The 22,721-nt window shown below is 42.9% G+C and overlaps 1 protein-coding gene across 1 annotated transcript in view; it reads right to left on the bottom strand.

Moving 5' to 3' along the window:
• Positions 1-260: 260 nt before the first annotated feature.
• The window catches only part of RAD51 (RAD51 recombinase), a 30,972-nt gene continuing 8,511 nt past the window's right edge, over positions 261-22,721 (bottom strand). The window contains exons 4-10 of the mRNA XM_070425072.1: positions 10,425-10,542; positions 9,226-9,317; positions 7,832-7,926; positions 2,704-2,817; positions 1,780-1,909; positions 1,422-1,543; positions 261-985 (exon numbers count right to left, since the gene is read on the bottom strand). Of these exons, the coding sequence (XP_070281173.1) occupies positions 862-985; positions 1,422-1,543; positions 1,780-1,909; positions 2,704-2,817; positions 7,832-7,926; positions 9,226-9,317; positions 10,425-10,542 (795 nt within the window). The 3' untranslated portion in view covers positions 261-861. The remainder of the gene's footprint in view (positions 986-1,421; positions 1,544-1,779; positions 1,910-2,703; positions 2,818-7,831; positions 7,927-9,225; positions 9,318-10,424; positions 10,543-22,721) is intronic.

Consider the following 22,721-nt stretch of genomic DNA (forward strand, 5'->3'; position numbering starts at 1 on the left):
GTACGGTGAAGACAATAAGCTCAATTATCTGAATATAGAACTTCCCTTTTAAATTTTAAAGCAATAGCAACTGATCACCCCTACCCAGTGCAAAAAAAGATGTAAAGGCCCTATCTTGAAATACTTAGTTTGTATCAGAATAACTCCTAAAAACAGCAGTCACTACAAATAACTACCTTACTAGCAATCCCACACTGAATCTACTTACATAAGCCTCTGAAATGCTTAAGATTCCAGAATTATCTTGAGTTGCTCTTAGCAGTAAAAAAAACACAAGCCCAAAAACCCAAGCAAGTAGATGGTGAAGGGTTAGTGACCCAACAGATCTGCTCAGTACTCCTTAAATAAAAACAAATTCTTACTTAAGATAATTTGGGCACACAAACTTAAAAACCTGTCTGATTGGCAGATTTATTGACAGATTTACAACAGAGAAAAAGAACCTGTGAGGAGACCCATCCCCTTTGCCCTGTTGCTCAGACATTTTTTCATTATTCAGACAGTGAGAGAAGAGTTAGGTCTTCCCAGCTTTAGTTCTCATAGAGACACCAGATTGTCCAGCTGTTAGTCCCATGTCAATCTCAAGGCACTATGTCAGAGGTATTCCCCACCCCCACCCCCAACCACAGAATTCACATAGAGATTAGCACACTCTCTAGAGAAGGAACAAACATTTCAGATCAGTTTGTGACTACTGACTGTCTCCTGTTTACTCCATCAGAAAAGCTGATACAATAGCTGTGTTCCCGGATGCCCTTTTTCTGGCAGTCACAACAGGAAGAGGCCTGCGAAGAACCCCAGGGAGCAGTCTTCTCCGTGAGGCTGCAGCACTCAGGTTTATCACGGGAAAAACCCAATGATTCAGTCTTTGGCGTCTCCCACTCCATCCGCATTGATGGCAAACATAGCTTCAGCTTCAGGCAGACAGGGAGAGTCATAGATTTTGCAGATTCTGGTTTCCCCTCTTCCTTTTCTCAGGTACAGTCTGACCCAAAGACACAGATCAAAACACCCAAGTTATGATAATTTAAAAAATGCTCTTCCTATTTATGATAGAACTAAAACTATTTTTGATGTATATACTTCTTAGAAGGACTTCCAGAATTTTTCTGTATTCCTTGGGGCCCTGTCACCCTACCCCCCACCCTTAGTGGATTTTCCATATTAAAAACAATTATTTTCTTTTAATAATGAAGAGACATATGAATTCTTCATATTCAGTTCTCCACATTAGAGGGCTTTTAATTCTTTTATGAACTAAAAGCAAACAACTCTACTAACCAAAGCATGACAATGAGATTTAGCAAGAACTTTTGTCTAATTACACAATAGTAGCTTTAACAGGGAAATGTTATATCTGCATGTCCACTTCATAGTTAACATGACATTCCAGGATGAAACCATCTGTCCCATCACTTTACCTGGTTGTTGAGGCATGAGCAATGATATTTCCTCCAATAGGTTTTTTAGGATCTGCAGCAAACATGGCTGCTCCATCCACTTGGGCTACCACCTGGTTGGTGATTACCACAGCTACACCAAACTGATGGAGAAAGGATAAATGTCATTTTTTTTTTTTTTTTTTTTTTTGTGGCCACAGACATTGCAAGGACTAACTTTATTGCTGGCAACCCTTTTCCCCACAAACCAATGAAAAACTCAAGTCTCTCTTCATATCTAACTGGTGTCTTGATACCAGGCCCCAATGTCCTGGCCTTCCAGCAAAGCTCCTGAAATCCGTGGCCCCTGAAAGTAGACTGTCCCCACCTGACAACTCACCTCATCAGCAAGTCGCAGAAGCATCCGCAGAAACCTGGCCAAGTGCATCTGCCTGGCTGAGAGTTCACCTCGACCGGAATAGTCTGTTCTGTAGAGGGCGGTGGCACTGTCCACAATCAGCAGTGCATACCTACGGGACAAGGGCTCTCGGAAGCTGATTTCTAGCTTCGGTCAGATTCTGCTCCTTCCTCTCACTATGCTAAAATTTCACATTCAGTTACACGTGTATATAGATGTTTCACTGACACACTTGTATAGCATCCATGTCTGAGGTCCCATATAACAAGATAAAATTCTAACAAGTTCAGGTGGATTATGGTTTCTTTTCATTTTATGTTTTTATTTTAGAGAGAGGAAGGGAGAGAGAGAGAAAGAGAAACATCGATTTGTTGTTCCACTGGTTTATACATTCATTGGTTGCTTCTTGTTTGTGCCCTGACTAGAGATTGAACCTGCAACCTTGGTGTATTGGGATGATGCTCTAACCAACTGAGCCACCCAGCCAGGGCTATGGCGTCATTTTTTTTTTATTTTAAATATATTTTATTGATTTTTTACAGAGAGGAAGGGAGAGAGATAGAGAGTCAGAAACATCGATGAGAGAGAAACATCGATCAGCCGCCTCCTGCACATCCCCCACCGGGGATGTGCCCGCAACCCAGGTACATGCCCTCGACCGGAATCGAACCCGGGACCCTTCAGTCCGCAGGCCGACGCTCTATCCACTGAGCCAAACCGGTTTCGGCTATGGCTTCATTTTTTAACAGTGACTTGACTTAACCACAAAGTAAGAGTGTCAAAATAGGAACTAAAACTTAAATCTTCCCATTTCTAATTCAAGCTACTATCAATTTGGCCAAATAGCCTATATAAGATTCAGGATAAGGGCCCTGGGAGCATATTCAGTATCTTCTGAGCACATACCTGGACTCTACCATCATAGCTGATGCTTGATAAAGCAGCTGGGTCTGGTGGTCTGTGTTGAACCCACGAGCATACGCTACATTATCTAGGACATCACTGCCAGAGAGGCCATATCTGGAAAAGAAGAGAGAACATTTTTAGGCTGCACAGAGGACTCAGGCAGATGAGAAATTCATTTCTAATAAAGAAATTACATGGATGGGTAGGTAAGAAGTATTGGGACTAAATAATATTAATTCCCTTTCTATTAGGACAAACTGCACAGAGAGATTACAACAATTATTACTTTGGAGTAATCTACCTGGCAGGACTTTAAGATAAATCAAATCTATTCTCTGAGGACTCCTGAACTAGAATTAGAAATTTCCAAGTATAAGGAAACAATGTTCTCCTGGAAAAACCAAGGGCAACCTGACAGAATTGAGACTGAAACAAACAAAAAGAACCACTCTAAGATCTATTAACCAAATTCATATAAATTTATTACATAGGAATAAAACCTAAGCAAGTACTCAAAACTCTAAGAAGTTCGAGAGAAGCAAATATTTTTTTTCATTCTTGCTAGTAATTAGTTATTCCTCAATAACGATTTTTCCCTCTGCATTTAAAAAAGGCAAATAAAATATCTCTTATTTTCTTAGAAAAATTTGTATTTTCTCATCTTTATAACTGATACCTAAGAGATGAATGGTTCGAATAACAACACAGTTTTCATTCTCATTAAATGTACCCTAATGGAGCTCCATTTCTTTAAAGATAAACTTCCCATTTATCTCTCAAATAGATGTGATTTTCCCTCTTCTGCACTTCCAAAAAACTGATTTAGATCTTTTATTGCATTTGTGCAGGGCAACCCTTTTTCCCACAAACCCTGCCATTTGACTAGACTACAAATTCCTTGAGGTTAAAGATAAGCTTGTCTACCTTAAATATTTTTTATACCTAGTAAATTCTAAATGTTGCTAAGTAAAGCGTTTATTCACAATCCATACAAGAAGAAAATTATACACATCAATTTAACTCATCATATTTTCATATTAATGCCATAAAAATCATTACAGTCCGAAAATATAACACTGACTCCCTTAATGTAATAGTTCAAAAGACAATCTGTTTAAACAAATCAATGTGCTATTAATTCTCTGATAACCAAAAGTTTCTATGTTTATGATCCTAACAGTCTTTTTTAAAAAAAATATATTTTATTGATTTTTTACAGAGAGGAAGGGAGAGGGATAGAGAGTTAGAAACATCGATCAGCTGCCTCCTGTACACCCCCTACTGGGGATGTGCCCACAACCAAGGTACATGCCCTTGACCGGAATCGAACCTGGGACCTTTCAGTCCACAGGCCTACACTCTATCCACTGAGCCAAACCAGCTCTGGCGATCCTATCAGTCTTAAAGAATCAGTCTAGCCCTAGCTAGTCTGGCTCAGTGAATAAAGCATCAGCCCATGGACTGAAGGGTCATGGGTTCAATTCCGGTTAAGGGCTCTTACCTCAGTTGCAGGCTCAATCCCTGGCCCTGTTTGGGGCCGTGTGGGAGGCAACCAATTGATGTGTCTTTCTCACATCGATGTTTCTCTCTGTGTGTCTCTCCCCCTCCCTTCTGCTCTCTCTAAAAATCAGATATCCTCAGGTGAGGGTTAACAAATAATAATAAAACTGGGCAAAGACTTGTAAATACATTTTCCAAAGAAGACATACAGCCGGGGCCGGTTTGGCTCAGTGGATAGAGCGTCAGCCTGCGGACTGAAGGGTCCCGGGTTCGATTCCGGTCAAGGGCATGTACCTGGGTTGCGGGCACATCCCCAGTGGGAGATGTGCAGGAGGCAACTGATTGATGTTTCTATCTCATCGATGTTTCTAACTCTCTATTTCTCTCCCTTCCTCTCTGTAAAAAATCAATAAAAATATATTAAAAAAAAAAAAAAAAAAAAGACATACAAATGTCTATGCCTCTGCTGCTAGTCTGCCTACCTATGTCCAGCTACCGATGGACTCCCTTCTAACTAACTGGAAAAGAAACCCCTAAGTGTTATAGTTTTAGCTCTTACATTTAAGATTATCATCTTTAAAAAAATTATTGTAAATATACATAAAATTACATGTTAACATTTTAATAATATACAGTGGCAATAAATACATTTCCATTGTTTTGCAACCATCACCATCAGAATATTTTCATCATTTCAAACTGAAACTCTAACAATAAGTCCCCATTCTCCTCACCCCCTGGAAACCACCATTCTAATTTGTCTTTATGAATTTGACTAATCTAAGTATGTACCTCATATAAGAGGAACCATACAATATTTGTCCTTGATGCAACTAGTTTATTTCACTTAGCATATTTCAAGGTTTGTCCATGCTGTAGCATGTGTAAGAATGTCCTTTCTTTTTGAGATTGAGTAACATTCCATTGTATGTGTATACGACATTTTGTTTATCCATTCATTTGTTGATAGACACTTGTCTCCACCCTTTGGCTGTTATGAATAGTGCTGCTATGCGCATTGGTATACAAAGTATCTGTTTGAGTACCTGCTTTCAATTCTTTTGAGTATATAACCAGAATTGAAATTGTTGGATCATATTGTAATTCTATGTTTAACTTTTTGAGGACTCACCAGACTATTATCTACTTTTAGTTAATTTTTAAGTGTGGTATAATGGTCTAAATATATCTTTTTGCATGTGGATATCCAACTACATTAGCCATTTATTAAAAGGAGTATTATTTTCCCCATTAAACTGCCTTGGTAACTTTGGTCAATTTCTGTTCTCTCAATTCTGTTCCATCAATCCATATGTCTATCCTTATGTCAGCACCACACTGTTATTTTATTTTACTTTTATATTTTATTGATTTTTCACAGAGAAGAAGAGAGAGGGATAGAGAGTTAGAAACATCGATGAGAGAGATCGATCAGCTGCCTCCTGCACGCCCTCCACTGGGGATGTGCCCACAACCCAGGTTCATGCCCTTGACTGGAATTGAACCTGGGACCCTTGAGTCCGCAGGCCGATGCTCTATCCACTGAGCCAAACTGGTTCGGCACCACACTGTTGCTTAATAGGAGGTTTGCAAAGACTAAGACTTGCAATCTACAACACCCCACCCCGAAATAATCTGGGTCCTTAACGTTTTCATATAAATTTTATAATCAGCTTGTCAATTTCTACAAAAAAGCTTGCTGGAATTTCAATACGGATTGTATTGAATCCATAGATCAATTTCAGGGAGAATTTTAATAGTATTGCATCTTCCAATCCATGAATGTGGAATGTTTCTCTATTCAGATTTCAATTTCTCAGTAATGTTTTGTAGTTTTCAGTGGACCAGTCTTGCACTTCTATTAAATTACTAAATATTATTATTTTTTTAAAATATATTTTATTGATTTTTTACAGAGAGGAAGGGAGAGGGATAGAGAGTTAGAAACATCGATGAGAGAGAAACATCGATCAGCTGCCTCCTGCACACCCCCCACTGGGGATGTGCCCACAACCAAGGTACATGCCCTTGACCGGAATTGAACTTGGAACTCTTCAGTCCACAGGCCGACGCTCTAGCCACTGAACCAAACTGGTCAGGGCACTAAATATTATTTTTGATGTTACTGTGAATGGGACTGTTCTCCTAATTTCTGAATTGTTCATTGCCAGTATAGAGGAATTGTAACCTACCAGCTTGCCGAACTAATTTAGTTTTAATAGTATTTTTTTTTTTATGTGTGTAGATTTCTTAGGATTTTCTACATACAGGATCATATCATCGGTAAATAATTTTATGTCTTCCATTCCGATTTGGATGCCTTTTATTTTCTTTCCTGACTGCACTGGCTAGGACTTTTAGTACAATGTGGAATATAAGTGGTGAGAGTGGACACCCTTGCCTTGTTTTTGACCTTAAGGAAAAAGCATTCAGATTTTCACCATTAAGTATGATGCAAGCTGTACGTTTTTTTGCAGTTGCCCTTTATCAGGGCATCTGATAAATGTTCTATCCATTATTGAGAGTGAGATATTGGTCCCCAACTATTATGGTTGAATTGTCTCTTTACCCTTCAATTATGTCAGTTTTTGTTTCACATATGTATGGGCTCAGTTATTAGATGTTTATATGTTTATAGTTATACTTTCCCGATAAACTGACCTTTTAGTTATAAAATGTTCTTCTTTGTCCCTAGTAATATTTTTTGTGTATCTTAAAGTCTATTTTGTCTGATATTAGAGTAACTACTAGAATTCTCTAATGGTTACTGTTTGCATGCAAATCTTCTTCCATCCTTTTACTTTCAACCTATTTGAGTCTTTGAACCTAAGGGGTTTCTCTGTAAGACAGCATATAGTTGGATCTTGTTGGGTTTTTTAAATGCACTCTGGCAGCAACTCATAGATTTCTGACTAAAGAAGAATGCTTTTCTCTACTACATACATACACCATTGGAATCCTCCTATATAATAAAAGGCTAATATGTAATCGACTGAAGGGCAGAACAACCGGTTGCTATGATGCGCACTGATCACCGGGGGCATTCGCTCAATGCAGGAGCTGCCACCTGGTGGTCAGTGCGCTCCCACAGGGGAGCGCAGCTCAGCCAGAAGCTGGGCTCATGACTGGTGAGCACAGCAGCAGTGCTAAGGATGTCCGACTGACGGCTTAGGCCCACTCCCTGCTGAGCGGGCCTAAGCTGGCAGTTGGACATCACCCGAAGGCTCCTGGACTATGAGAGGGCACAGGTCGGGCTGAGGGGCCCCGAGTGCATGAACTTCGTGCACCGGGCCTCTAGTATGGAGTAATACGAGAAGACGATGCTCAGCTGGTGTGGCTCAATAGTTGAGCACTGACCCATGAAATGGGAGGTCACAGTTCAATTCCAGGTCAGGGTACATGCCCAAGTTGTGGGCTCTATCCCCAGTAGGGGGCGTGCAAGAAGCAGCCAATCAATGATTCTCTGTCATCACTGATGTTTCTATCTTTCTCTCCCTCTCTGAAATCAATGAAAATACATACTTTTTTTTTTTTTTTAAAAAGAAGACACTATTCAACCAGACTAACCCTATAAATCATGACAGTGACAGGTACAGCCATTCTTCTCTCGTCTAATCCAGTAACCTACCTCTCAGCCACTGCTAGCAGCCGCTCTGGCCTAAAGGTACCCTCGGTGTCAATGTACATGGCCTTTCCTTCACCTCCACCCCGGTCAATGGGAAGCTAGAGAGAACAAAAATAACAGTAGAAATGAACACTGTATTTTTTATATAACTGACCAACTTACCTATGATTCTATAAATTCCCCCTTTCCAATAAGGTGAAGGGAAAAAAATCACCTCAAAGTGGTCAAGGGCACGTGCCTCAGTTGCAGGCTTGATCGTTGGTCTGGCTGGGAGATGTGCAAGAGGCAACCAATCAAAGTGTCTCTCTCACATCAATCTTTCTCCGTCTCCCCCTCCCTTCCACTTTCTCTAAAAATCAATGGGAAAAATATCCTTGGGTGAGGATTAACAAAACAAAACAAAAAAAAGAGCATGAAGGTTGAAGAACTGATAAAACTGTCTTTACTGAGTGAGAAAAAGCAAGCAAAAATGCAGAAACAGTAATCTGCCTAGCAGTACTGAATGCTAACCTAAAGTTTGTCATAAATTTAAAGTGAAGCCAATCAGCTCTATGGTATGATTTTTCTCTAGTATGATCAGCTATTTGAGAACAGGCATTAAAAAGACAGGATTCAGCCCAGACGGTGTGGCTCAGCGGTTGAGCGTCGGCCTATGAACCAGGAGTTCACAGTGAAATTCCCGGTCCGAGCACGTGCCCAGGTAGGATGCGTGCAGGAGGCAAACAATCAATGATTCTCTCTAATCATTGATGTTTCTATCGCTCCCTCTCCCTTCTTCTCTCTGAAGTAAAACAAAACAAAAACAAACAAAAAACATACTTAAAAAAAATTAAAAAGACAGGGGTCATTGAGATTGGCATCTCTTCAGGTATAGGATATAAATCTGAGGGTATTGGTAAAGGAATGACTTTTAAAAAATATATTTTTATTGATTTCAGAGATGGAGGGAGGGAGAAATAGAAACATCAATGATGGGAGAGAATCATTGATCGGCTGCCTCCTGCACACCCCACACTGGAATTGAGCCTGAAACCTGGGCATATGCCCTGACTGGGAATCAAACCATAACCTCTTGGTTCCTGGGCTGATGCTCAACCACTGATCCGCACTGGCCGGGGTGGTAAAGGAATGACTTTAATGATGAATCATAAAATCTAGATAGTGAAAAGGGGAGATAAAGCCACGGGAGGCTTGGTGGGTGGTAAGAAAGTATTTGAAGTCAATGATCTGCAAGTTTCTATGATGTTGAAGAATTTTGCAGTAGGAATTTATTTTTTAACTAGCACATGGGATTCTTGAGAACAGAGAAAGTGCTTTAATATCCATCCCAAAAGATGCTTGAAAACAGTGGAAATAACTTCTTGCTGGTTTGATTAGTTAGAGGCCCAACAGCTCACCTGGCATGTTACAGCCAGTGTATGACAGATCTGGGTCTTCCCCGTTCGGAATTCTCCAAACATCTCTGTGATGGATCCAGTTTCAATTCCTCCTAACAGAGCAATAAGAAACACCTCTTAGCACAATACAAATGTTTAGAAACAATAATCATAGAAATGTTCTTGGAGCTCATCAGAAAGATATTTGCAGGATGATACAGCGGCACAGAGGGGAGGGCTAACACTTAAATTTAAGTGTGATTCCTGAACTCAGGATATTTTGCACTGTATAAAAAGATAACTTGAATGCTTAAATATCTGGGGAAGCAACAAGAATCAAATCTAACTTAGGACAGCAATGCTTCCAAAAGTTCAAAAACTATAGTTTTCTGCCCTGGCTGGGTAGCTCAGTTGGTTAGAGCATCTCCCAATACACCAAGGTTGCGGGTTAGATCCCTGGTCAGGGCACATACAAGAATCAACCAATTAATGCATAAATCAGTGGAACAACAAAAAGAAAAAAAAGGAAAAAAAAATAAGTGGAACAACATATCAATGTTGTTCTTTCTTTCTTCCTCTCTAAAATTTAAAAATAAATAAAAGCATAAATAAAACTATAGCTTTCCATAAAGTCCTGAAGATTAGTGTAAACTACAGTGCGGTATTAAAACATGGAGTTTTTTTTTTTGTTTTTTTAAAAATATATTTTTATTGATTTCAGAGAGGAAAGCAGAGAGAGATTGATAGAAACATCAATGATGACAGAATTATTGATTGGCTGCCTTCTGCACGTCCCTTACTGGGGAATTGAGCCCGCAACCTGGGCATGTGCCCTGACGGGAATCGAACCCAGGACTCTTCAGTCCACAGGCCAATGCTCTATCCACTGGGCCAAAAAACCAGCTAGGATCAAACATGGAGTGTTTTAATCAGCCATCAGATTCTCAAACTTGTGTGTTAAAGTAGAAGATTAAAATTATTTCTTTAGGCAGAGGGAGCTTACTCTCTGAATGCAATATTAAATGGAGATTAAATTATTTAATTGGCAGATCACTTTAGCATTTTACAAGTCAGGTCCCACCCTGGAGCAGTCTTACTTCATAAATGTGAATACTTCTCTTATCTCTTAATCATATCGAACACATGTACTTTAGTTTTGTTCTATGACCTGGATGCTTTGCTAACTGCAGTTCACAAAATAGGATAAAGAATTACTACACCTTGAAGTAGTTTGTCCAGTTCTTTGGAGCCAGTAGTAATCTGTATGATCTCTGATCGCCTTTGGTGGAACTCAGTTGCAGTGGTAAAACCCATCGGAACTAATTTAGCTGCCTCAGTCTGGGAAAAACAAGAAATGTCAAATCAACAAAAAAGCTTACCAAAACAAGAACCAGGCATATAATAGGAAGAAACATCTAACAAATTTCCATTACGATTTCTCTTTAAGAAGTCATCAAAATAATAGTAGTTCGCCCTAACCGGTTTGGCTCAGTGGATAGAGCATCAGCCAGTGAACCCAAGGGTCCCAGGTTCGATTTCGGTCAAGGGCATGTACCTTGGTTGCGGGCACATCCCCAGAAGGGGGTGTGCAGAAGGCAGCTGATCAATGTTTCTGGCTCTCTATCCCTCTCCCTTCCTCTCTGTAAAAAAATCAATAAAATATATATTTAAAAAAAATACTAGTAGTTCTAGGATTATTTTATCTCTCTGACAACTAAAGGATAAGCTAATTTAGAGACTCCATGAATATTAATGCTTAAATTGCCAATTCAAGCAATACATTCATGTACTTAAAAAAAACTATTATAGCCAAGACCGGTTTGGTTCAGTGGATGGAGCGTCGGCCTGTGGACTGAAGGGTCCCAGGTTCGATTCCGGTCAAGGGCATGTACCTTGGTTGCGGGCACATCCCCAGTGGGGGGTGTGCGGGAGGCAGCTGGTGGATGTTTCTCTCTCATCGATGTTTCTGACTATCTCTCTCCCTTGCTCTCTGTAAAAAATCAGTAAAAATATATTTTAAAAAAACTATTATAGACGCACACATATGTGCTTCATCTAATTTATGACAAATGTGACAATACTGTACAAAGTCTAGAACAGATTTAAACGTTCATTTCCTGTACCATCAACCATAGGTTATACAACTTTCTATCTACTTTGTTAAATGAGGACATTTGTCTGATCTCTTCTCCTTCCATGTCTACTTCCCCACTTCTGTCAGCTATTCCTTTTCTTTTACCTTTTACTTTTTTGTGACCCATTTGTAACCTGTTTTGTAGTTACTTATACATCTTCAATAATCAGTCTATCAGTTGATTCCAAAATTTAAAAATAAATGCATTCCCAAACATGTGGGAATAAAATACCACACTCCTAAATAACCAATGAAGCCAAGAAATCTCAGGGTAAAATACTGAGATGAATAAAACAAAGACACAAACACCAAATCTTATGGGATGCAGCAAAAGCAGTGTGTAAAGGGAAATCTGTGGCTAGAAACGCCTATGTTAGAAAAACCTTTAAAAAAAAATCCTCACCTGAGGATATTTTTTCCATTTCTTTTTAGAGAGAGTAGAAGGGAGGGAGGAAGTGGGGAGAGAAAGAAACACTGATGTGAAAGAGACACATCGAAATATTTCCTTGATTGCCTCCCGCATGTGCCAGGACCAGCACCAGGGATCTAACCTGCAAATCCAGGTGCTCGCCCTTGACCCAGAACTGAGCCTGAAGACCCTTTGGTGCGTGGGCAAACGCTCTAACCACTGAACACACTGGCCAGGGCTATGAGAATCTTAAATAACCTAAATGTCCATTTTAAGATACTGGAAAAAAAAAGAAACAAGCAGAAAGAAGGAAATAATATTAGAGCACAAATTAGTAAGATAGAGGACAGAAATATAATAGGAAAAAATCAACTAAACCAAACCTCAATTCTTCGAAAAGATCATTAAAATTAATAAACCTTACCCAGCAGGCACGGCTCAGTGGTTGAGCATCGACCTATAAACAGGGAGGTCACGGCTCATTCCTGGCCAGGGCACATGACTGGGTTGCGGGTTGGGGCTCAGTACCAGGTAGGGTCCATGCAGGAGGCAGCCAATCAATGATTCTCTCTCATCATTGATGTTTCTATCTCTCTCTTCCTCTCTGAATAAATAAAATATGTTTTAAGAAATTAATAAACCTTTAGCCAGACCCCTCCCCACCAAAAAGATTAAGATCAGGAATGAAAGAGGGGACATCACTACCAACCTTACAAAAATAAAATGATACCAACAAATAAGACAACTTAGATGAAATAGATAAATTTCTAGAAAGATTCAAACTTATTCAAGTAGGAAAAAACCCAAATCAAGGCACTGAAAGATCAGTTGAACTTGAGTCTAAATTTAGTAAATAAATTGAGTCTGCACTACAAAGATAAAAGAAGTCTGAATAGATCAATAGCAAGAGATTAAACTTAAAATTTAAAAACTTTCTCAAAACTTCTTTATACATTCTTTTTAATTTTTTTTTAAATTGAATTTTAGAGGAAGGGAGAGGGAGAGAGAGAAACATAGATATGAGAGTGAAATACTGGCTGCCTCCTTTCATACTCTCTAGCGGGGACCGAGCCCGCACCTGGGCATGTGCCCTGACCGGGAAATTGAACTCTTTGGTGCACAGGATGATGCCCAACCGAGTCACACAGGACTCTTTTTGTAAAAAATTGATTTTTAGAGACAGAAGGAGGAAGGGAAGAAAAGGGGGAGGGGGGAGAGGAAGGGAGAAAGAGAGTGCGTGAGACAGTGTGCCAGCACACGCCCAACATCAATTTGTTGTTCCGCTTATTTACACACTTGTTGGTCGATTTTTCCATGTGCCGTGATTGGGGATTAAACCCCCAACCTTGGTGTATGGAGACCAGGCTCTCACCAACTGAGCTACCCAGACAGAGCTCTTAAAACTTCACTTAACAATTCATTACAATGTTTGTTAGTTTTGTACATATAATTCATCGCAGAACTAATTGTGTGACAGAAATACAATTGTTTTGTTACATTATGTCTCTCAAAAGTTTGTCAAATTCAAATGAATTCTTTTTTATACTAAAACAGTTTCAAAATCATGCTCTATTTTACCTTGCTTTTATATCTGAGCCACGTCTCTCTAGTATTCTCTAACTTTATTCATTTCTCAAATTTTCCAATGGCTCAATCTCACTATGTATTCTACTGAATCCTTTCCCCGCTCCGAGATCTTTCCTTCTCCAACTGCACTTTCTGCTCTCAAGGCTAGCTCCTATCCTGGGCCTTCCTTCACTTAGCACTTGAGTTGGAGCCACTCTAACCTAGATCCCATGTTTTTCCATCTTCAATCTGGTAAAGTATATCCTCAAGTAACTTCATAAGAAAAAATGGATGAGAGAAAAATGTTCTGAATTCTTGTTTCTGAAATTGTTTTATTCTGCCCTAATATTTGATTAATAATGTTACTATATATAGAAAGCTAGGCTTAAGATTATTTTCCCTCAGAGCTTTAAAGGCATTGCTCTACCTGCTTCTATCACCCAGATTTCTGACAGAAAACGTACTTTCTGATGATTGTTCCTTTAGAGGTCACTTATTTTTTTCTCTCTGAAATCTTTCAGAACCTTCTCTTTATGATTGGTATACTGAAATTTCACACACACTGATTTGTCTAGGTGTTCATCTTTGATACTCTATGGGGTATTACTATATAAGACTTTTGCTTCTCTTTAACTCTGTCAATTTCTCTTGTATTATTTCTTTGAGAATTTCTTCCCTTTTTCCTGTAACTTCTACTAATCTTCAGGATGAATGAAGATTTAGTAGATTTAGAAAATAAAAATATCAAAGAAAGGGGGAAGAAGCTTATACACCAATATTGAAATCTAGTTAATGTATGCTAAAATATTTAGGGGAAAATGTATTAATTTCTGCAATTTTCTTTGAAAAGCATAAAAAAAAACAACCCAAGATGGACTGACTGCTGGATAGAGAAATAAACAGGTGATAAACCAAGTATATTAAACTAGTGGCCCGATGCACAAATTCGTGTACATCGAAAAGAAATTAATTAGAAGAAATATTTTAATATTGCTATTCACCCTCTCTCTATAATAGAAGTGTCAACCAAATTCACAATCGACAATGACAAATGGAAACACAAGGGTGTGATTGGCACGAGAGCTTTATATGTATTGCGCATGTGTGAGTCAACTTAGCCTTCTATAGATATAGAATAAACTTGTTTAGTTAGACCTGCTCTCTGATTTAGCTAAACTTTTTCCAGCCCAGTGAAGCACCCCAACTTCTCTTTCAGGTCATTGTCAGCAACACAGCAGTAATTATCAACACAAAGCAGATTATTATTGAGGATCACACAGGGAGAACAAAGGGTAAAATATTTAACTGCAGCAGTGTGTGACTATATTCTGCACAGTGAGAAAACCCAAAGTCATTTTCAAGGTCCACCATTTCTTACTTCTTTTCAGTTGGGTCAAGTTTCTAAGCTTTCTAAATCTCCGTTTTCTGGCTAATGAAAAGAAAATAGGATTCCACTGAGTCTCCTATCTACCTACTCCAGGACTTCTGTGAGGATCAAATGAGATGAGACCTGGGAAAATGCTTCACACACATTTAATTAAAGTGTAAATGTTTCCACCTAGGTATAAAGCAAGTCATGACCCTGGGCTGCAGAAACTCCAAGGAGGCTAGTCGTAGGAAGAGGAAGCTGGGCGTCGCTATGTGATGTCATTACCTGGCGCCCACAGTGACTGTTTCTGGGTTGGCCATGGGGTCTCAGCAGCAACGACTGTGATTTGGTGGGCTGTCGCTCCACGGTGGTGGTGTGCCCTGTGTCCCACTTGGGGGAAGACGAGTGTTGCTTTGTCAGCCAAGTCCGCGCTGCCCGTTTCTCGGTAAATGCCAAGTGTGCATCACGGCAGCTCCTTCGTTGAGGGTCTGCCCCTTGGTGGTCAGTGCACGCCATAGCAAGCAGTTGGATAGTGGGAAGGACACTTAGCATATTAACCTTTTTTATATATAAAATGTTAATGGTATAGCCCAGGTGATGGGTATATGACTGTTCGCTATATAATTCTTTCAGCTTTGCAATAAGTTCAAAAATTTTAATAACAAAATGTTGAGAAAACTCAGGAGATGCTTTACCTTCTTTTCATTTTAACCTCTACATTTTCTTGTCTATGAGCTCTTAAAGGAACAGAATATTAAACCAAAGGGAAATTTGAAGTAAAAACTGTCCAGTTGCCTAATCTAGCAGAACTTTACTTCTTTTCTTATACTTAACAAAATAAGCTAGCTTTTATCTGTGCTAGGCAGAAGTCTTTAGAAGTTTTCGACAGCCAAGAACTATCGAACCCTCGGACACAAAACATAAAATATCAAGTAAAAAAAATATTTTAAAAAATATCCATGCTGAATCTGTCAGTGCTATGGTGGTGTACCAAGCAAGAAAGAACAGCTCAACAAAAGCCAATGACAATTTCTTTTTACTACCCTACCCTCAACCCCCTTCCCTCTGGTAACCACCATTCTGTTGTCTGTGTCTATGAGTTTCAGTTTTATAAACCCACATGAGTGAAATCATATGGTTCTTAGCTTTTTCTGGCTTATTTTTGCTAAGCATAATATTCTCAAGGTCACAGATCATGTATCATAGAAATGTACACTTGAAACCCATATAATCTTATTAACAAACTAGAGGCCCGGTGCATGGATTTGTGGGGGATTGGCCAAAACTGGCTCTCCAACACCCCCCGAGGGGTCCCGGATTGCAAGAGGGCAGTTCTTGGGTGACACACCCTGGAATTGGGCTCCTCCTCCGGGGTGCATCACCCAAGAACCACAGCTGCCAAGTCACTGCAGCACAGCAGCTCCTGCATTGAGCGTCTGCTCCCTGGTGGTCAGTGCATGTCATAGCTACCGGTCATAGTGTCTGCCCCCTGGTGGTCATTGTGCATCATAGCTACCAGTCGGATGGTCGAACTGTCGCTTAGGCTTTTTATATATAGACTAGAGGCCCGGTGCACAAAAATTTGTGCACTCAGGGGGCTGGGGGGGGGCCCCCCATTCCGGCCTGTGCCCTCTCCTAGTCTGGGACTCCTCGGGAGATAATGACCTGCTGGCTTAGGCCTGCTCCCGGGTGGCACAGGGCAGGCCCAATCCCTAGGTGCAGCCCCTGGTCAGGCTCAGAGCAGGGCCGATTGGGGAGTTGGGGCGCCACCCCGTCATGCACAGAGCAGGGAGGATCGGGACGTTGCGGTGCCACCCTCAGTCACGCTCAGAGTAGGGCCGACTGGGGGGTTGGGGCACCGCCCCGTCACACTCAAAGCAGGGTCGATGGGGAGGTTGCGGCGCCACCCCGTCACGCACAGAGTAGGGCCGATCAGGGGGTTGGGGTGCTGCCCCCTGTCACTTGCAGAGCAGGGCCTATCAGGGGGTTGGGGCGCTGCCCCCTGTCACTCATAGAGCAGGGCCCATCAGAGGGGTTGGGGCTCCGTACCTTGTCACACACAGAGCAGGGCCAATCAGGGGGTTGAGGAGCTCCCCCCTGTCAATCACAGAGTAGGGCCGATAGGGGAGTTGGGTCACCGCCCCCTGTCACACACAGAGCAGGGCGGATCAGGGGGTTGGGGTGCTGTACCCTGTCACACTCAGGGCAGGGCCAATGGGGAGGTTATGGCTCTACCCTGTCACACACACAGCAAGGCCCGTGGAGGGGGGTTGGGGCGCCACCCTCTATTACCCACAGAGCAGGGCCGATCAGGGGGCTGGGGCGCCACCACTGTCACACTCGGGGCAGGGCCGATGGAGAGGTTATGGCTCTACCCTGTCACACACAGAGCAGGGCCGATCAGGGGGTTGGAGAGCTCCCCCCTGTCAAACACAGAGCCACAGGGCAATCAGGGGGTTGGGAGCTCCCCCGTATCAGGTACAGAGCAGGGCTGATCAGGGGGTTGGGGCGCCTTCCCCTGTCACGAACAGAGCAGGGCGGATAGGGAGGTTGTGGCCCCGACCCCTGTCACACACAGAGCCGCAGGGCGATCAGGGGGTTTGGGCGCTGCCCCCTGTCACGCTGATCCCGGTGCCGGGAGGCATATTACCCTTTTACTATATAGAATAGAGGCCTGGTGCATGGGTAGGGGCCGGCTGGTTTGCCCTGAAGGGTGTCCTGGATCAGGGTGGGGGTCCCCACTGGGGTGCCTGGCCAGTCTGGGTGAGGGGCTGAGGGCTGTTTTCCGGGTGGCGAGTGACTGGAGCTCCCAACCGCTCCTTGTTTTCTTTTTTTTTTTTTTAATTCTGGGCCAGCTTTAGCTCTGAGGCCTCACTGCTGAAAACATCGATACAAAGTTTTGGTCCGGCTGGCTTTCAGTCTGGCTGGTTTCTGGTGTTTTGTTTACCTTCTTATTTGCAACATAGTACATAGTTGGCTTAGAGTTGCAACTGAGAGGCCGCAGGTTGGAGTCCGCAGCAAGCAAGCTTCCCTGCTCGCTTCAGTGCCTGGCTGCCAGCCGCCATCTTGGCTGACAGTTAATTTGCATATACTCACTGATTAGCCAATGGGAAGGGTAGCGGTCGTACGCTAATTACCATGTTCCTCTTTTATTAGTGTAGACTAGAGGCCTGGTGCACAAAAATTTGTGCGCGGGGGGGGGGGGGGGTGTCCCTCAGCCCAGCCTGTGCCCATTCACAGTCCAGGACCCCTTGGGGGATGTCCACCTGCTGACTTAGGCCCACTCCCTGGGGGATCAGGCCTAAACCGTTAGTTGGACATTCTTAGTGCTGCCACAGAGGTGGGAGAGGCTCCTGCCACCACCTGTGCGCTGGCCAGCCATAAGCCAGCTTCTGGCTGAGTGGCACTCCCCATATGGAAGTGCACTGACCACCAGGGGGCAGCTCCTGCATTGAGCGTCTGCCTCCTGGTGGCCAGTGCGCATCATAGCAACTGGCCATTCTGCTGTTCGGTCAATGTGCATATTAGCCTTTTATTATTATTATATAGGATGTCCCTATTTTCCCCCTTTTGTCCCCTTTACCCAGCTCTTGCCCCCTACTTCTCTCTGGCCATCACCATACTGTTGTCTGTGTCCATGGGTGTGCATATATTTTCTTTAGGGCTGGGCTGCCTCGCTGCCCGGGGTCTTAAGAGCATTTTTTTTTTTTTTTTTTTTTTTTACAAATGAACACAGTGAGGAGTCAAGCACACCCTTTTTTTTTTTTTTAACTTTTTAACATGAGGCACAAAAAAAGATTCTCTTCGCATGCGCTGTTTTACAGCTACAGGCGGAGGGGAGAATGGCTTCCAGGGAGCAGCCTCGAGGCAGTCACGGCCCCCACCACCTGGGACGGAGGAAGGGGAGGCTGCAAAACGGCCTTGTCCGAGCTTAGCCAGACGCCTGCTCCGGGGGCTGCCCTGGACGTTCCCTGTGCCTACGGCCCAAAAGTGGGCTGAGCCCTTGAGGGAACCTTCTGCCCCAAGCCTTCCGTCTTTTCAGGGCTAAAGTCTCACTCTTCCTATCCACCAAGCGTAGCAGCCGCTTAAAATCTAAGGGGTGACCCCAGAACCAAACCTTGTCTGTGCCATGAATGTGAGGCCTGGCTGCCCAGGGGGTGGGCATGACTTTTACAACCAAGATGAGGGGAAGGGAATAAACTACGTGCAACTACAACATCTGAAGTAATATTTACACTTGAAAACCTGGGGTGGGAAGGTTGGAACAGCCTCCCGGCTGGGCGACCTGCCCTTTTCCTTCACTTGCCTGAAGCCGCACCTCCTCTACCTCGCGCTCCTCCCCTCACATCCTGAGGGGAACACCCGGCCTCAACACCGGTCTCTCGGGACATAGTGCCGCCCTGCTCTGAGCCATGCCCCCCGCCTCTCTGTACACAAACATGGTGCCGCCTTGTGCTTAGCCACGCCCCCTGCCTTTCCGCACAGAAAATGGCACCTCCCACCTTGGGCTTAAGCCTCCAGGTGAAGAGCTGCCTCCCGCTTCCCTGACGCAGGGCGGGCAGCCCCAGCCCCTGGGTCTCCTTCTGGGGCCTGGCTGCATCGGCCCTCGGGGACCGGATCGCGTCCCCAGGCAGTGACACAGCCCGGCCTCTGGCCCCGCCTCTGGGTCTTCTCCGATCACCGGACATCCACCTCTTCCCTGCCCCGCCCAGCTTCTCCAATTATTGGCCCGGGGCGGGCAAAGGTGGCCCGGTTCTCCAATCACGCCACCTGGCTCTTGGCTGCCACCTGGGTTTCCGATCACTGTCAGCGGCAGGCGGCTTCTTTGGCTTCTTCTGTTCTTCCCCTTTCGCCTCCCAGCATTGAGTCTATGTATGCAAATTAACCACCATCTTTGTTGGCAGTTAATTTGAATATCACCCTGATTAGCCAATGGGAAGCGTAGTGAAGATACAGTCAATTACCCTTTTGTCTTTTATTAGATAGGATTAGAGGCCCGGTGCATGAAATTCATGCACGGGGGAGGAGGGGTGTCCCTCAGCCAGGCCTGCACGCTCTCCAATCCAGGACATCCCTCTCACAAACCTGCCTGCCTGCCTGATTGGCCCCTAACCACCTCTGCCTGCCGGCCTGATCGCTCCCTAACTGCTCTCCCCTGCCAGCCTGATCGCCCCTAACTGCCTCTGCCTCAGCCCCTGCCACTCTGGCTTTGTCCGGAAGGACGTCTGGAAGATGTACAGTCTAATTAGCATATTACCCTTTTATTAGTATAGATGTCACGCCAATAAATTTAATAATAATAAAAATGAAAATAATTCTGGATAGTTTCCCTTCTCCACTGTGACAATGGATATTCTTACTTAAAGTCTCAATTCCAAAGATTTTGGGGGAATGGAAGGGAATAGCCACAGTACTGAAAAAAATCTTTAGCCTTTTAAAAGTAAATAGCATAATCTTTAGTGCAGATATTCACAATATAAAATGTCTGAGATCAAGAGGACAGAAATAGGAGAGAATCGAAGATGGCGGCATAGGTAAACACCGGAGACTGCTGCCGCAAACAACCACTTCAAAAATACAACTAAAAGACAGAACAGACATCAACCAGAACCACAGGAAGGCTGGCTGAGGAGAGACTCTTCAACTAGAAGGAAAAACAACAGCATTACGAGGCTCAGAGGAGGCGCAGTGTGGAAAATTTAAAGGTGTGGTGGTGCGCGCGCAAAGCGGGCTGGTGGCTGAGGGCGCGGTTGTCATTTTCAATCAGGAGGGAGTCTCAGACTCTGGGCTACAGATCCGGGCGAGTCTCTAGGGACCCAGACTCAAACGGGAGAAGCGGGACTGTCTGGCTACGGTCCCTCCGAGGTTTGCAGCGGTTGCTGGGACAGAGAGGCAGAGCCCCTGGGGATGGACTGAGAGCAGCCATAGCTGCTCCCTCCCCACGCCCTGTTGATCCCGCCCCGCCCAAGCCCTGCGCAGAGCCATTTGCCAATCGCCTCAGGCAAAGGCTAGATTAGCACCTCCCCAGAGGACAGAAGTTTTCCACACAGCTGATTCTCACAGCCAGTCGGCCTGGTGGTCAAATCCCTCTAGTATTAACTACAACAATTAAGGCTTAACTAGAACAAGACTGCGCACAAAGACTACAAGGGGGTGCACCAAGAAAGCATAAAAGATGTGGAGACAAAAAAACATGACAGAAATGGAGGATATGGAGCTAAAAATGGCAATTTTGAGGGCTTGCAATAAACTTGAGCAGAGCCTCACGAAAACTAATGAGACCCTCGATGCTACGATAAAGAAATTAGAAAGTAAGCATACACGGACTGAAATAAAGAATATTATACCCAATAGCAGACCAGAGGAGCACAAGAATCAAACCAAAGATTTGACAAAAAACACCCAACTGGAAAAGCAAAATGAAAAAAGAATCCGAAAGTGTGAAGATAGTGTAAGGAGCCTCTGGGACAGTTTCAAGCGGACTAATATCAGAATTATTGGGGTGCAAGAAGATGAGAGACAGCAAGATATTGAAAACCTATTTCAAGAAATAATGGCAGAAAACTTCCCCCACCTCGTGAAAGAAATGGACTTACAGGTCCAAGAAGCGCAGAGAACCCCAAACAAAAGGAATCCAAAGAGGACCACACCAAGACACATCATCATTAAAATGCCAAGAGCAAAAGACAAAGAGAGAATCTTAAAAGCAGCAAGAGAAAGAGACTCAATTACCTACAAGGGAATACCCATACGACTGTCAGCTGATTTCTCAACAGAAACTTTGCAGGCCAGAAGGGAATGGCAAGAAATATTCAAAGTGCTGAATACCAAGAACCTACAACCAAGATTACTTTATCCAGCAAAGCTATCATTCAGAAGTGAAGGTCAGATAAAGAGCTTCACAGACAAGGAAAAGCTAAAGGAGTTCATCACCACTAAACCAGTATTATACGAAATGCTGAACGGTATCCTTTAAGAAGAGGAAGAAGAAAAAGGTAAAGATACAAATTGTGAACAACAAACATGCATCTATCAACAAGTGAATCTAAGAATCAAGTGAATAAATAATCTGATGTACAGAATGAACTTGTGATTATAATGAATCAGGGACATAGAAAGGGAATGGACTGACTATTCTTGGGGGGGAAAGGGGAATGGGAGATTCGGGAAGAGACTGGACAAAAATCGTGCACCTATGGATGAGGACAGTGGGTGGGGAGTGAGGGCGGAGGGTGGGGCGGGAACTGGAAGGAGGGGAGTTATGGGGGGGGGGGAAGAGGAACAAATGTAATCTGAACAATAAAAATTTAATTAAAAAAAATATATATATATATAAAAAAAAAAAAAAGAGGACAGAAATATAAACAGAAATACCTATATCATTTTGCACATCTCATTTCACTTATTACAGTACAGGTTTGTATATTTGCACCAAAACATTTATTTGATTTCTAAAAGGTCTGACAAGGCATAAATAAAGATCCTGCCAGGATCTGTCCAGTCACAAACACTGATGTTCAAAAAGAAACAATAAATAGACTTTAGGGCCCTAACTGGTTTGGCTCAGTGGATAGAGCGTTGGCCTGTGGACTGAAAGGTCCCAGGTTCGATTCCGATCAAGGGTATGTACCTTGGCTGCGGGCACATCCCCAGTAGGGGGCGTGCAGGAGGCAGCTGATTGATGTTTCTCGCTCATCAATGTTTCTAACTCTCTATCCTTCTCCCTTCCTCTCTGTAAAAAAATCAATTAAAAAAAAATATATTTTTAAAAAATAGACTTTAGGGACACCTACTGGCTTATTCAATATCACAATCTTTCAATATGGTATTAGGGACTCAGAACTCTTATTTCCAATTAAGTCACCACTTCAAACATTTATTTATTTGAATAATCCAATAAATGACAACATCTTTCCTCTCAAATTAAGAATTCCTTATGATTTCTGAGCCCTGACTAAATTACTATTACAGAGTGGTACTAAATAAATGGAGTAACAGCCCTGCCATTGCTTAAAAATTCAAAGCTCTTTAGTATAATA

The sequence above is a fragment of the Myotis yumanensis genome, unplaced genomic scaffold, assembly GCF_028538775.1.
Source record: "Myotis yumanensis isolate MYYU_CA2020_CCGP unplaced genomic scaffold, mMyoYum1.0.hap1 SCAF_1, whole genome shotgun sequence".
Classification (NCBI taxonomy): domain Eukaryota; kingdom Metazoa; phylum Chordata; class Mammalia; order Chiroptera; family Vespertilionidae; genus Myotis; species Myotis yumanensis.